The sequence below is a fragment of the Alligator mississippiensis genome, chromosome 3, assembly GCF_030867095.1.
Source record: "Alligator mississippiensis isolate rAllMis1 chromosome 3, rAllMis1, whole genome shotgun sequence".
Taxonomy (NCBI): Eukaryota; Metazoa; Chordata; order Crocodylia; family Alligatoridae; genus Alligator; species Alligator mississippiensis.
Genome location: NC_081826.1, coordinates 254,538,533 through 254,552,177, shown reverse-complemented (window position 1 = coordinate 254,552,177; position 13,645 = coordinate 254,538,533). Strand labels below are relative to the sequence as shown.

The window sequence follows — 13,645 nt, the reverse complement described above, 5'->3', positions numbered from 1 at the left end:
ACAGTAACCAATCGATGAATCTATGAACCACCAGCACTGAAAGTTGGTGGAGTCTGAGTGAATTACCCAAGCCTACCTATCAAGTTGGTAGTAGATCCAGAACTAAAACTCTAAACTTCATGGCCTCAAATCATACTTGATTTAGCAGACCATGTTGCCTCATGAGAGGAGAATTTTTGTCTGTATTAGACACTCCACAAGATGCTCTACATTATAAGATCTTTTAAATAAAGGATAAGAGTCCTAAGTTTGATATTTAGTTGTTAGCAGCTTCTCAGCATGACAATTATCTTTTGGATAGACAGTTTGTATATCCTTTCTGAAGTTCAGGAACTTTTTCTGAACACCTTAGTAGGAATCTGAGCCATATGCAGGCAGACTCTCATTTAATACAAATGACAGTTGTTCCTGATTTAGTGTGCTGTTTTTGTAAGTAAATGTTTACGTCTTCTTCTGAGCCTCTGCTTCCTTTTAATTAAATGCTACTGTGGTACAGAAGCTTGCAGATGTAGGAGGATAATGACCACTTTGATTTAGCCATTTTGATGAAAATTGCACTGCAAATTTCCTTGAGTGCAACAGGGTCTTTGAATGTTTATGTTGAATGAGCTTTTCCTTGTTTGATCTTTAAATTCTTTTGCATGACATACAAGAAAAAGATGTAGTGCAAAGCTTCTGTTAAATATATTTAAAATAACTCAGGCATGCAACAAACTTTAATCCATTCTACAAAAATAATAAAACATCTGACCAAATAGTGTCGGTATATGTTTTGCAGGTAATTACTAACTTGACTCAGGCAATAGAGAAGCAAAAGGAAAGGATAGAGTTAATGAGAAAATTTACACTGTGGCGGATTCAGCATGTTGAGACCAGACAGCAGGTATGTGCATAAAATATTAGATAAACCTCTGAACTCAAAAGGGTCAGAGTTACTGCAACTCTTTGTTACCATCACAAGAAGTGACAACTCTTATATTTTGATGCATATAACAGAAATTGAATTGGTGCTTTCAAGCATTTTGAAAGCAGTGCATTTGCTCTTGGAAATGCTTAGTTGAAACAAAAATAAAAATGATTCCCCATTTTCATTCTCCCTCTCGCTTTCTCTCTTGTGTTTGAACATCTCTGTTATTCTGCCTTTTCTTCGGCTTATTTTAGTCTCACTGAATCTGTTGTTACCATTTAAAAATATATATGTTGAGCGTCAGTTGTGTTTAAACAGAATTAGATTTTCTTTAAAACAGTGCATTTTTGTAAGCATCCAAATGTAGAAAACTAGGTATTAAAAAACAAAACCAGACAGATATCCACATGGTTTGGGGTTTGGGCATGTACATTTGGAACCCTTTTGAAACTGTTCATCCAGGGTTCTGGATGAAGCATTGTTTAAATTGGAGCAGTTTTGCTACATTTGAATCATTCTTAGCTCATTCACACCTAACGTTTAGAATGTATTGGCTGCTGCCTTTTGGAAATTCCCCTTTTCAGAGGGTCCCAAATTTCCTTACATCCACACTGTCAGGCATGCATAAACAAAGTTCCTACAAAGGCCATGTAAAAGCATTCATTTTTAGTGGTGGAAAAATTTTTGCTGCTAGAAATGATTCTGGGGGAGAGCTCAGTACAAGCTCTCAACTTGCAACTGCCCACTCTTCCCCTGTTCCTTGACCCTTCCCAAAACCAGGGTGATCCTAGTCTGGGAAAAACGTGGGCTGCTCCAATCCTCTGCCTGTTCCTGGAGCACTGGAACAGCTGGGCAAAGCCCCTTGCCCACTTCTTGCACCTGGGACTCAAGTGAGAGAAGCAGGCAGGGGTCTTGCACTGCTTTTCCCATTGCTCAGGAGCTGAGTGGGCAGAGCAGTGGGACAAAACCTACTTCTCACTTCAGGGCTCCCAGTGCCTGAGGAGCTGACAGTGGGGAGATGGCAGCTGCCCCTTCCCTCCCCTCCCACTCTGAGAGGGGCAGGAGGAGCTGCTCCCCTCACCTTCACTAGACCAGGGTGACTCCAATCTCTAGAAGGCATAGCAACCTTTCCCTGTGGCTTAGGGACTTCTGGAGACTAGGGAGAGTGAAGCCATGGGAAAGTGTACAAAATTCATTTTCCCAGGAGAAACTCTTCCAGAAGCAACTTCTAACTGGTTGGAGTTGGATTATTTTTCTCTTAGACCTGCCATTTTTGGTCCAGCAGAAACAGCATGAACATTTGTAGATGTCTGGTTTTTACAAACAGAATGGAAATTCTCGTGGTAGAAATGGGATGTCTGTATGTGGCTAAATGTAAATACATATCCTTGTTTACCTCCTGGTAACTTGTTCATGTGCCCAAGCATATGCTGCTGCAGTTGTAGGACTGTGTATGATGTCATTAGTTTGAATATCGCCAAACTGAGAGCACAAACTGTAGTCTAAGATGTTGTGAAACACTCGCACATACTCTCCTTAAAGAGTATGAAATAGTCAAGAAATATTTATATAACTTGGTAATATTCACTATTCAAGGAATATGCAAATAGACTGGCAGAGAGACAATTCCAAACAGCTTTGATGAAGAGGGTGTGGGCAGCCTGGCGGTCCCTTACTGAAGCAAAATGGAAAGAGAAAGTGGCGAAAGCCTGTCAGTCAAGGGCTGAAGATGTCTGTATTCAGCTTTCTCAGGATTATGAAGCTAAAATTACAGAGGTAAGGGGCTTATTTTAAGTTCCTCTTTCTAAACCAGCTTATGCATTGGTTTTCCACCAGAGTAGTGGGAAGTTGCTGCCAAGTGTGGAGCTGGGAATTTAAGGTACGAGTTCTGCAGCTAAAGCTTTGCCACAGGCTTATATTTTCTGGGCTCCATCTTTTTGCTATATGAGTTGTACAGTAATATAAATGAAGTCTCTACATTTTGGCTGGAGAGGAAAATGTCCAATGTACTGTATGAAATACAGATCACTTCACTTATCTGGTAGCTGTTTTCACCTGTCTGCAAATGGTAATCCCATGCCTACTGAATAGTGTAGTTTTAGTAGACCTTAATTCATTAATATTTGTAAAGTGCTTTCAAATAACCTTTTGAAGACACTATAGAATGCAAGATAGTTATTTTGCAGTTTGTCACTGTACAGTAGATTTTGGTATAACTGCTGTTCTGTTAAAAGTTGAATTAATTTTTTTCCTGTATAAGTCCTAGTCTAAAATAGTCACACATATTAACACATATTAATTCAGATGAAATAAAGGTTGCCAGCATACTTCGGTGATCCATGTGAGTATTATTTGTCAAGAGAGTTTTATAGTTTGACAGGAAATTAAAAACCCAGGAATTTTATCATATGTCTTCACAGTACAGTGCAGGACTGTGCAGAAAATATCTGAGCTAGGTATTGGAGGAATATAGCCAATAGCTGTGTGTGAAACTCTGCCTACATGAATATACCTTGCTTCTGCAGGGCTGATTAGCTCGTGTGGAGCTGCACTGCTTACACTATCTGGATTAACTTGTTCAGAGCTCTGGCATCTCTGCACAATACTGCAGTGTGCTGGGTAGACATACTCTTGAGAGTTACAGATTTATTTAACCAGCCCCAGTCACAATGAAATAACTACTAACTCCTATCCCAGTAGTTACAGCTATGTAGTCATTTCGTATGTAAGAACTTAAAGACTGCAGCTTATATGGAGGGATTGTTGATTCAAAAGTATCAAGAGCCTAAGTCCTTTCTGTGTGACAGTCAATGAGACTTACACTCCTAAATAACTCTCATGTTTTTGAAAATTCCATCTGAAAAATATAGTACTTTTCACTTTGGAAATGTAACAAAAGGAAAAACATCTTAATCTACTGCTTTCTGGATGGATAACTGAGTTTGTCATTTACCAACACAGACAGCCCCTTCCCCTTATAAATGGCTATAAAAATGATAACTGTCTGATACAGTGTGGATGCAGTTAAGGGCCTGGGGGTGGGGATGGGGGGGTGTTTTGGGTTTTGTTTGTTTTTTTTAAAGAAATGGGCTGTTCATGCCAATAAGAATGCAAACTATATTTATGTTACAATAGCAAAGCTGCCATCAGAAGATAAAATTAAACTGATTTCTTCCTGACCCTAGCTAACAATATTTGCTGTCTCTTTCCTGCTCCACCAAAGTATTCTATAGTACAGCTAGACTGTATTATAGGCATTCTGGTATGGTTGGAGATAGATTCCCAGACTACAGAGATGATTAGTCTGTTTAGGTATGGCAGTCGCTAGGTTTCTCTCCTTATCAGGTGTGTTCACTAGTTATGGGGACTACACGTTTTATCTTTTTTCTAGCACAACAGACTTTTGCAAGGAAATATTACATTGAGAAAATGAGCTACAGTAAAAGCTTTGTTATCTGGCACCCATGGGGAATGAGGGGTGCTGGATAACAAAATATGCTGGTTAATTGAGAGGCCTGAACAGGAGTCTTTGCCTGTACGGGCTGCTGCTTCTCCCACCGCGTCTGCAGCATCGCCGACGCTCCCGCAGGCCCTGAGGGACAGGGAGGTGGGCCCCACGCAGCCTGCTATGCCCTGGGCCATGGGGGCTTGGCAGTGCAGGCTGCTTTGCCTTGGGCCATGGGGGCTTGGAAAAACCAAAAGTGCCACAGCGGGCACTTCCAGTTTCACTTTACCTTACAAGCCGGCATGCTGGTTAATAGAACATGCCGGCTTGTAAGGTGCTGGTTAACGGAGCTTTTACTGTATTTGGTATTTTGAAAGCTAGTTAAGGATTTTGGGGGTTTCCTTGTGTTCACAGATAAAGTTTTCTTTATCATAGCTAAATACTTCTTTGGAAGAGGCAAAAGCTGAAATCCTGAGACTGCATAGTGAAAGAGAACAATATGAAGACACCATGAAGAAAGCCTTTATGCGTGGGGTGTGCGCTCTGAATTTGGAAGCAATGACCATGTTTCAAGGCAAAGAAAGTAGGCCAGATCACGGTTAGTGCTTCAAGTAGCTGTGGGTGGACTTGTTTGGTCTCTTTTAAAGCAATATTTTCATTTTTAATATGGGGATTTAAATAGCAAGGATGAAAACACCATACTTATTATGGGATCAATTTATCACTTACTTTCAAAATACAATGAATACATGAATAAGAGTCCCTTGGAGGTGTAAGTAAAGAGAATACCTTAATGGTTGATTCTTCAGCAACATATTGCAGTTTTTAAGAGAATATATAGATGGTTTGGTGGCCATTCTTTTCCCAGCCAGCTGTTTTCCTTCCCTCTTCTAATTCCACTTGTTTTAGAGCTTCAAGGGCAATAAAGTTCCTTAGGGTATGTCTGCATTAATGCTGTATACCAATACTGGCAGTTTCCTGTTCTTATGGATACAGCTTTACTGGCAGAGCTATAGCAAAACCACTTCCTGAAGTGAAACTACTAGCATTAGTAAAAGTGCAGCTTTGCCAGTATAGCTATCTACATCAGGGGCTTCTCCTGGCATAGCTGGATTATTTGCATCTCTAAAAACCCCAAACCAGTTTAGCCGTGCTGGCTGAAATTGGTAGGGTAGATCTAGCCTTAGCTATATAATTTCAGTTATTAAACCTAAATTGTTAGCAGGTGTATTTAAGTGTCCAAGAGTATCTGAAGACAGGGTCCATCCCTCAACAGCTTCAAGTTTTAAATGTAGATGTAATGCAGTAAATTAAGGGGAGAAAAATAGTGAAGGGGAGGAGGTAGAACACAAGTGTCTGCCCGAGTGACTGCATCACCCTGTGGGGCTGTGCAATGAATGTGAGTACCCACTATAGCAAGTGTTCAGTCTCTTGAGTAGCCAGAGCACAGCATGCACTAGGTGGCCAATTTGCATGCTAGGGTATGTGTGGTACCAAATTAAATTTATATCTACTGCTGTTCAGAGTGAGGATATAGATAAGCAGCATATATTTAAATCTTTGGAATCTTCTTAGTCGGGTAGATTTTTAATGGAATTATTTTTCAAAGGTGAAACTTAAATAAAATGGCAAGGACACTGTCAGGTACTTCAGTACTTAGCTCAGTGAAAAGTAACAGTTCTGAACAGTCTCCTGGAAAAATAACACTTCTCTGGCTTCCATTTTGTGGCCTTTCATCTTCTAGAACACAAGCTAATAGTGTATTTCATCCACTGTCTTCTGAAGCTTCAATGTTAACAGAATTCTGGGAATGGGATTTAACCTCAGCTCCTCCTACTCACCAGGTGGCTGCTTCTGCAGCAACAGAACAAACAGAATTAAGACAATGTTGGGAGCATTCAGGCTCAAATTTGTTTACTAGCGAGCAGGATTCAGTTAGGTAAAACAAACTCAAACTCGAGGCATTAAACTAAAGAACATGCTCTACTAAAATCAAATTAAAATTGGGGACGTAAACACTGTACTTCCTGAGCCTTTCCAGTGCACTTTCCAAAAAAAGAACCCAAAATAAAGTATTTTTTCTATTTTTAAAATATACACTGTACAGTGTTTTTAGTGTTTCATGGTTATAAGCATCATAAATGAAGAAACATGGCTCTTGTAGTGCATGGAAATTTACAGATTCTGTAGCTTACCATACATCTCCCCAGTTACTTATTGATAATTAATTGTTTGTGGAAGGAGGATAGATGTAAAGACTTAAAATTTCTAGCAAAATACTAAGGAGAAAGTGCTTGGAAAAGGCCATTAGAACCTGTAAATAAAACTGTGGATGGGGCTCAATGGCATTAAGGATGTTAAATATCTTCAGGTAGACAGGTTTAGATTGGATTAGAAAAGATCTGCTCAGAGACTTTGAGCCAAGCCAGCTGTTAGGCATACATACAATGACAATAGGGACTGCAGGTGCATACTTCTGAGCAGAATTTGGCCTCCTCATTTGATTTTTGGAAAATTATCCATGCATAATGCCCCTAATAGATACATTTAGATATGCTGGGACTAATATAAAATCCTACTGTATGATATTGCAAACAGCACTGTAAATATATACAGAGAAAAGGGTCTTTAAAGAAAAAAACATCAGAGAAAGAGCACATATATGTCATTACTAAAAACTAGGGTTGGCAGACTGGTCAATTATTGTCAGTTGATCAGTCAATTGACTGCATATTTTTAGACCAATCAAAGATTAGAGCAATTTTACAAAAAGCTACACTTTTTGTAGTTTTCTTGACAGAAATATAATTTTTATATTTTTGACACTTTTTAGGAAAAAATGTGCTTTTTTCTGTGTATTATATGGACCTATTGGCAATTTTTTACAATTTTGACCAGTCAATTGACTGAACTTTATTTGCCTGGTCAAATATCCAACCCTACTGAAAACATTTATAAGTTACATTTATAAGTAGTATGCACTGGGCCTACAGTATGTATTGGCCCTTCCTATGTTCAAGCAAAAGCAAAAGAACATTTTTTGTGTGTGTTTTCATTTCTTTCCTGAGACTGGGGACATGTTCTGCTCACTGCATTACTCCCAATGATTGGTTAAAAAGCATTTAAGAAGTGGGGACTAAACTAGTAAGTATAGCTTGTCCTAAAACTTTGAGTGACAAAATTACAACTACCACATGGTGTCACTGTAGTCTATGGAATGATGAAAACATCACTGCCTACTATGAAAGTCCACCCTAGGAATCAGAGGTGAGGGCAAGCAAGTAAATCAGAATGTGCCCCTGGCTGCTCCACAGAGATTGCACAGGTGGAAGGAAAAGGGCAAACCTCTTTAGAAAAGAGAACGGGTGTATTCTCTGGGTTTGAGCTCCATAGTGCAGGAGTTTGGTGCCACTGAGAGTCAGCTATGCCTCCCTACACTTGCAGCAGCTCAAGTCTCTTGTTAGTTAAGCAGTCTTTTATGCTACTAACATAGATTCCCTAAAGGTCCTTATACTGGTGTGACAGAGCTCCAACACGTCACCTTTCCCCACCATCCCCCCTAAATTACGATAAGAGCAAAGGGACAGTGGGTGTAACAGAAGATTTGGTGTCATGATATTTGCACCCTTCTGAGAATAGAGTAGAAATACAAGACTATCTGCATAAGAGTAGACTGATCCTTTTAAAGAGATTATACACAAATCCCAAAGGAACAGTAAGGTTTTACTATGACTCGTCTCTCTCCTTAGGGTTTTGTAGGTCCTGTGCTCATTGCTTGAATTTGTGTTTCTAATAATAGATGCAGTAAGCAGAAGAGAAGATACTGGTTCCAGTGTGCCTGGGAGGCTCCCTCCTTCCCAATTTGATCCTCCATCACCACCACCTCCAACAGCAGCCACCATTCAGACAGAGGGAATTGTAAGTATTGTAGCAGGAACAGACTTTATATGTTGTTTAGTGAGGATACAGAATAACTCAGATATTACAAGAATGTTCAGAGTGTGTCTACACAGCACAATACAGCATCTGCATCAAGTCATGTACATGTCACCAAGTGACATAAGGACAGATATTAGATGGTGTTGCACTTGATTTCCTTTTTCTTTTTCAGTAAGCTTTTTCTTTTCCTAAAATTTTCAAACCAGTTAAGCAAGTCACAGCCTGAGCAGAATTTGTTTCCTAAAGTATCTTTTGAGAAAACAGTTGCTGAGAGTTTTTTGCAAAAATACCTGATTGTAACTTAGTGCGAGAAAATAGAAAGTAACATTAAAGGCTTAAAGGCTAATTATTAGAAACATAGGCTAGGTACAGATGTTACAAGTATCACACTTTAATCGTGCAGAAACCACTCTAAAGCCATAACTGAACAGACGTTCACAGCTCTTAGAGCACAATTCACCATTTTTAAAGCATTCTAAGTTAACCCTTGATGGATGAGGTGTTAGACTGAAGCACTTTCTGTTAGAGCACTTTGTTGAACATTTATGCCAGATCCCATCAAGGGTTAACTTGTAGAGCAAGATTGCACAGGGCTGCTGCTCTAGCCTTGGGTAGAGCTCCTTTGCTCTGCCCAAGGACCAGGCCAGCTCCACCTCCTTGGCTGACCCAAGTCAGTGACAGCCTCTGATCCCAGCCCCACCTCCTTCCTCCGGCCAGCTGTGAGCTAGGGATGTAAATATCGTTTTAAAAATATTTAAGCTCTTCTAATTATATCAGTTAAATAACTGATAACAGTGGACACAGCTGCTGCTGGGAGCTGCTACAGCAGGGGCAGGCAATTTCGGGTGGAGGACCACTTACTGAGTTTTGGCAAGTCATCGAGGGCCTCGTGACAGGCAGCCAGGGGCAAACAAATATTAATTTTCTAAATTTTTAGGGGCCCTGTGGGCCAGATAGAATGGCCTGGAGGGCTGCATCCATCCCGTGAGCCGCATTTTGCCCACCTCTGCACTACAGGCTCCCAGAACCCTTTGACTGGGAGGAAAAGAGGAGGAGGCAAGCTCAGCCAGACAACACAGCCCACATAAAGCCCTGCCTTGGGTGGGAGGGAGTATCTGTGAATGAGCAGCTAATGGGTCAGTTGTTGAGTCATTAGGCTGCTCACTGTTTTCCTCATAGGCTATAGGTACTAGTCCCCCTAGCCCCTTCCCCCTCCCCTCCTCCTGCCTGTCCTGCCTTCTGATTCCTGCTGGGGCACTGTGTGGGTTCCCTTCCCTGCCAGACTGTGGCCACCCTGAGCTAAAGGATAACCAGTAAGCTAACTGGTTATCACTGTACTTATGAGTTAAATGTTTAATCGTTTAACCTTTTACATCCCTTCTGTGAGCCATGGTCTGCTGGGGATTGGGGGAAGGGAAGGAGGGAAGTCTGTCTCCCTGCAGCTCTCTGGCCCCATTTCACACCACAACCTGGCCAGAGGGGCTGCACAGGTAGGGGTCTGGGGTCTCTCTCCCCACAGCAGCCCTAGCTCAATGGCACGTGGCTGCCAAGCTGGAGAGGTATATGGGGAAAGGAGTTTGGTCTCTGTGTCCCCGCAGCAGCTCTGGCCCTGCAGCACAGCACTGCCTGGTCAGGACAGCTGCAAGGACACAGTGCAGTCCTCCTAGACTGGGCAGGAGGACTGTCCAGCTGTGGGGGAAGGGGTTCAGGTTCTCTCTCCTCACAGCAGCCCTGGCCCTGTGGCCTGCTGCTGCCTGGCTGGGGGTGGGGGGGAGGGGTCCAGGGTCTCTCTCTCCCCCCAGCTGCTGATGAAAATGGCCAGCTGGTGGGAGGGCAGGGGCTGGGGAGAGGGGCCACTCTGGCTGCCTCCTGGGAGGCATGTGGTAGCACCCCCATGGCCAGTGCAGATAGGCACTGAGGCCTCCCCACCTCCCTTTCCAAAAGCAAACATCTGTTCAGTTCACTCGTGCTCTAACTTATAGCAGTTTAAGTAAAGTGTGGCAGAGTGCTTCTGCCAAGGGCTTTTTGAGCATCTGTACTTAGCCGTGATATTTAAAAATGCTACTAGGAATAGTGTCAATTTAGTAATTAGTCATTTCCAAAACATGAATTAAAAGTCATTTAGGGATGACATCTATTATGAGTCCCACTGAAAATTAATGGTTTTACAGCCATGCTTTCCATTTTCTTGTGGTTTTTCTTCTGTTACCTATGTAAACTTGAACCAGCAGGGGAAACAGTCAAACTCCCTTTCTCAGCTTGGCTATTTGTTCTTACATTTCACAGTATTGCCAACCCCACCGTGCCAAAACTCATGAGACGAACTCTTAAAAAAATCAAAAGATTGGCATATAAGTCATGAAATGCTATTTTTGAAGTGTGTGTAGGGGGGTTATGTGTGAAGGTGTTGAGGGCTGTGGGTATGTGGGGGCTTGGAGCCTGGAGAGTCAGGCTCCCCACATCCTTGGCAGGATGCGGGGTACTGTGGGTCAGGAGTGAAGCAGCAGCAGGACTGGGGGGCTGTGGCTTGGGAGTGAGTGGCAGACTGAGACACAGACAGCACCCAGCTGATAAGTGGAGAGAAAGGGAAGGGTGTGTGAGATCCAGGCCCCCATGGTAAGGGTGGGAGTGGGGCAGGAGCAGGGGCATGGGTGAATGGGGCCCTGGGGTTGGGGCAGGTCATCCAGGGGTGACGGGGAACATGGCTCCCTGTAGCAGCGCACCCCAAGGGAGACATGAGGTCATGCGCCCCACGGGGGGCAGAGGCAGGCTGCCCTCTGCAGGCTGGGGCTCTGTGCCCTGCTGCCTTGCCCCAGGAGCTGAGTCACATGACAGGAGGCATAAAGGGGTCACATGGCTGAGCTCCTGGGGCAAGGCAGCAGGGCACAGAGCCCCAGCCCACAGCGGGCAACCTGCCTCTGTACCATGGGGTGCACATGTTTTCACGGGGTATGTGTGCTGTTGTGGGGAGCTGCACTCCCCTCCCCTCCTGTGCCTCTGGATGACCCGCCCTGGCCCTAGGGCCCCGTTCACCCCGCCCCTGCTATTGCCCCATTCGCTCCCTCACCACAGGGTCTCAATCTCCCCCCTGCTTCTTCCCTCTCTCCCTGCCCCTTTCCCTCCACTTACCATCTGGGAAAATCCAGTGATCTGAGGGTTGGAGCTGGAGATCATGAGTCAGAGTTATTTAAACTTTGCAATCCCAAGCTGGGCTGCCCCTGGCGGGGGGAGAGGGAATCGGGGCAACTGCCCTGAGCCCAGTGCTTTGCGGGGCCCTGTGGAGCTGGGCAGAGTGCCGCGGTGACTGCACTGCCGCTGGCTTCATGTCCGGCCTCTCAGCACCACTCCCACCCCCGCTGTTGAATCTGCTACCAGCTTCCTTGCATCCAGGGGCAGGGCCCCACACAGGCTGATTTGCCCAGGGCCCTGTACCCTACTCGGGTCGTGTCTGATCCCAAGTCTTGCAATGGTTTCACAAAACAGTTGGCATTACTGCTTTCAGTTACAGTAATCTTAGTTATTACTCCAAACTCTGTAGCTGCACGAATAAAAAACAAAACTGTGTATGGAGTTTAAATTGACTAATTTTTAGTTTCCTAAGTATGAAATCTGTAAAGAAAACTAAATTCAGCAGCATTATTGAAATATTAGAAGAGTAACCAAACTGCATTTTCAGTAAAGGATTCAGTATGAACAAAACTACAATACTTTTCTCATTCCTTTATAAACCTTTTGATTTATTCACAGTTTTCCTCCCACCTGGGCCACGCAAGTACTTCTCAGACCAGATTAGAATCAGACTCTCCAGTAATAGTCACTAGTACAGCTGTAGGATCCGGCATCATCTCAGCTCAAAAACTGGTAACAAACTAGGATTAAATGGATTCATTTTTCAAGGTTTTTCAGTCACCCTAAAATCTATTTTGGAGGACTTCTGAGTGATATTTTGGGGAGATGTTATAGAAATATGAATAGGAGGAAATCATCTAAGAATTTAGATGAAGATTTGGGCAAAAGCTAGAAACTGCTCCAGTTCATCTTATAGGAATTATTTTTTTTTCATAGTAAAAGAGTATTAAATAATGTTGAATGATTTTTGGGAGAGGGAAAATTGTGGAGTTGAAAAAGGAGAGAGGATGAATGTAAAGATAATGTAAAATCATAAACAGAACAACAGGAGTAATTCACTTTTTAATTGCTGAGCGAGGTTTTAAAAAAAGTAGCTGTCTTGTTTCCCACTTGCTGCTCATTCCTTCCCCTACACTTCCCACCACTCCACATTTGTTTCTAAGCTGTTCTTTTTGTTTTTCTTCCTCCGCTAGCTGCTATTCTCTCTCCTTTTCTCATCTGATGCAATTTGCTGCTGGTATGTCTCCAGGGAAGGAGGAAGGGTTGGAAAATGGCAGCACTTAATTTTCATGTGTAAGCTTTTTGGTGCCTGGCATGTTTACTGATTCCAGGACTCTGCCAGCGTGGATGTGGGTGCCTACAGCTGTTACTGGCTTGCAGCCTTAAAGCAAAGCTAGAATTGTTAAAAATTTGTCAAAATATCTGACAAAGAAGCCACTTTCATGCTGATTTTATTCCTTTTCAGCACAATGCTCACTTACCACATCACAGTACTCACACTGCTTGTAGTAAATATATATTCTTTAGGTAAGATGCAGAATGCCATGGTAAACTAATTGCAATTAAGTATCAAATTTTAGCTCTGCTTACTGTATGTAATCTCACATATACAGTACTGGGATGTTCTAGTCATATATGCAGCTAACAAGGCTAAGCAGCTGTATAGGTGCATTGCAAACATTATACTTCTGCCAACTACTGTCTTGTTTGTTTATAGCCCATGGCAAGAGTAGTGACTTCTGCTCAACAGAAAGCAGGAAGAACAATCACTGCTCGAATCACAGGCCGGCCTGATTTGGGGCAAAAGAACAGAATTAGTAGTTTAGCTGTAATGGGAGTCTCGCCACCCATGAGTTCAGTCGTTGTAGAAAAGCATCATCCAGTAACTCAGGTAAGTGAAATGGACCTTTAATCTACCTTCTGCCTGCAAGAAGATTAAAAACTCCTCAGGACAGAGGTCATTTGCTGAAAGGCTGTTAGAATAGATAAGCAGTACCCTTGATGCTAGGTGAGCACTGGAATTAAAACTTGCATCAAAATGAGGGAAAGAAGTAAATACCCCCCCCCCTTCTGCTCCACCCTAACACCTTCACCTAGTGGACAGCCATGTTCAGAGCTGTGGAAGCAAGTCCTTATTGGTTCCTTATGTCTTCTACTGTCCCCTTTCTCCATCATTCAGTATATGCAATAACTTTGGGAATGATTTCTGTCAGTCACTTGATAGA

The 13,645-nt window shown here is 42.8% G+C and overlaps 1 protein-coding gene across 1 annotated transcript in view; it reads left to right on the top strand.

Moving 5' to 3' along the window:
• POC5 (POC5 centriolar protein) overlaps positions 1–13,645 on the top strand; it is a 56,397-nt gene that overhangs the window by 40,720 nt on the left and 2,032 nt on the right. Inside the window, exons 6-11 of the mRNA XM_006271961.4 lie at positions 779–883; positions 2,504–2,683; positions 4,788–4,950; positions 8,152–8,270; positions 12,039–12,152; positions 13,138–13,311. Coding sequence (XP_006272023.2) covers positions 779–883; positions 2,504–2,683; positions 4,788–4,950; positions 8,152–8,270; positions 12,039–12,152; positions 13,138–13,311 — 855 coding nt within the window. The remainder of the gene's footprint in view (positions 1–778; positions 884–2,503; positions 2,684–4,787; positions 4,951–8,151; positions 8,271–12,038; positions 12,153–13,137; positions 13,312–13,645) is intronic.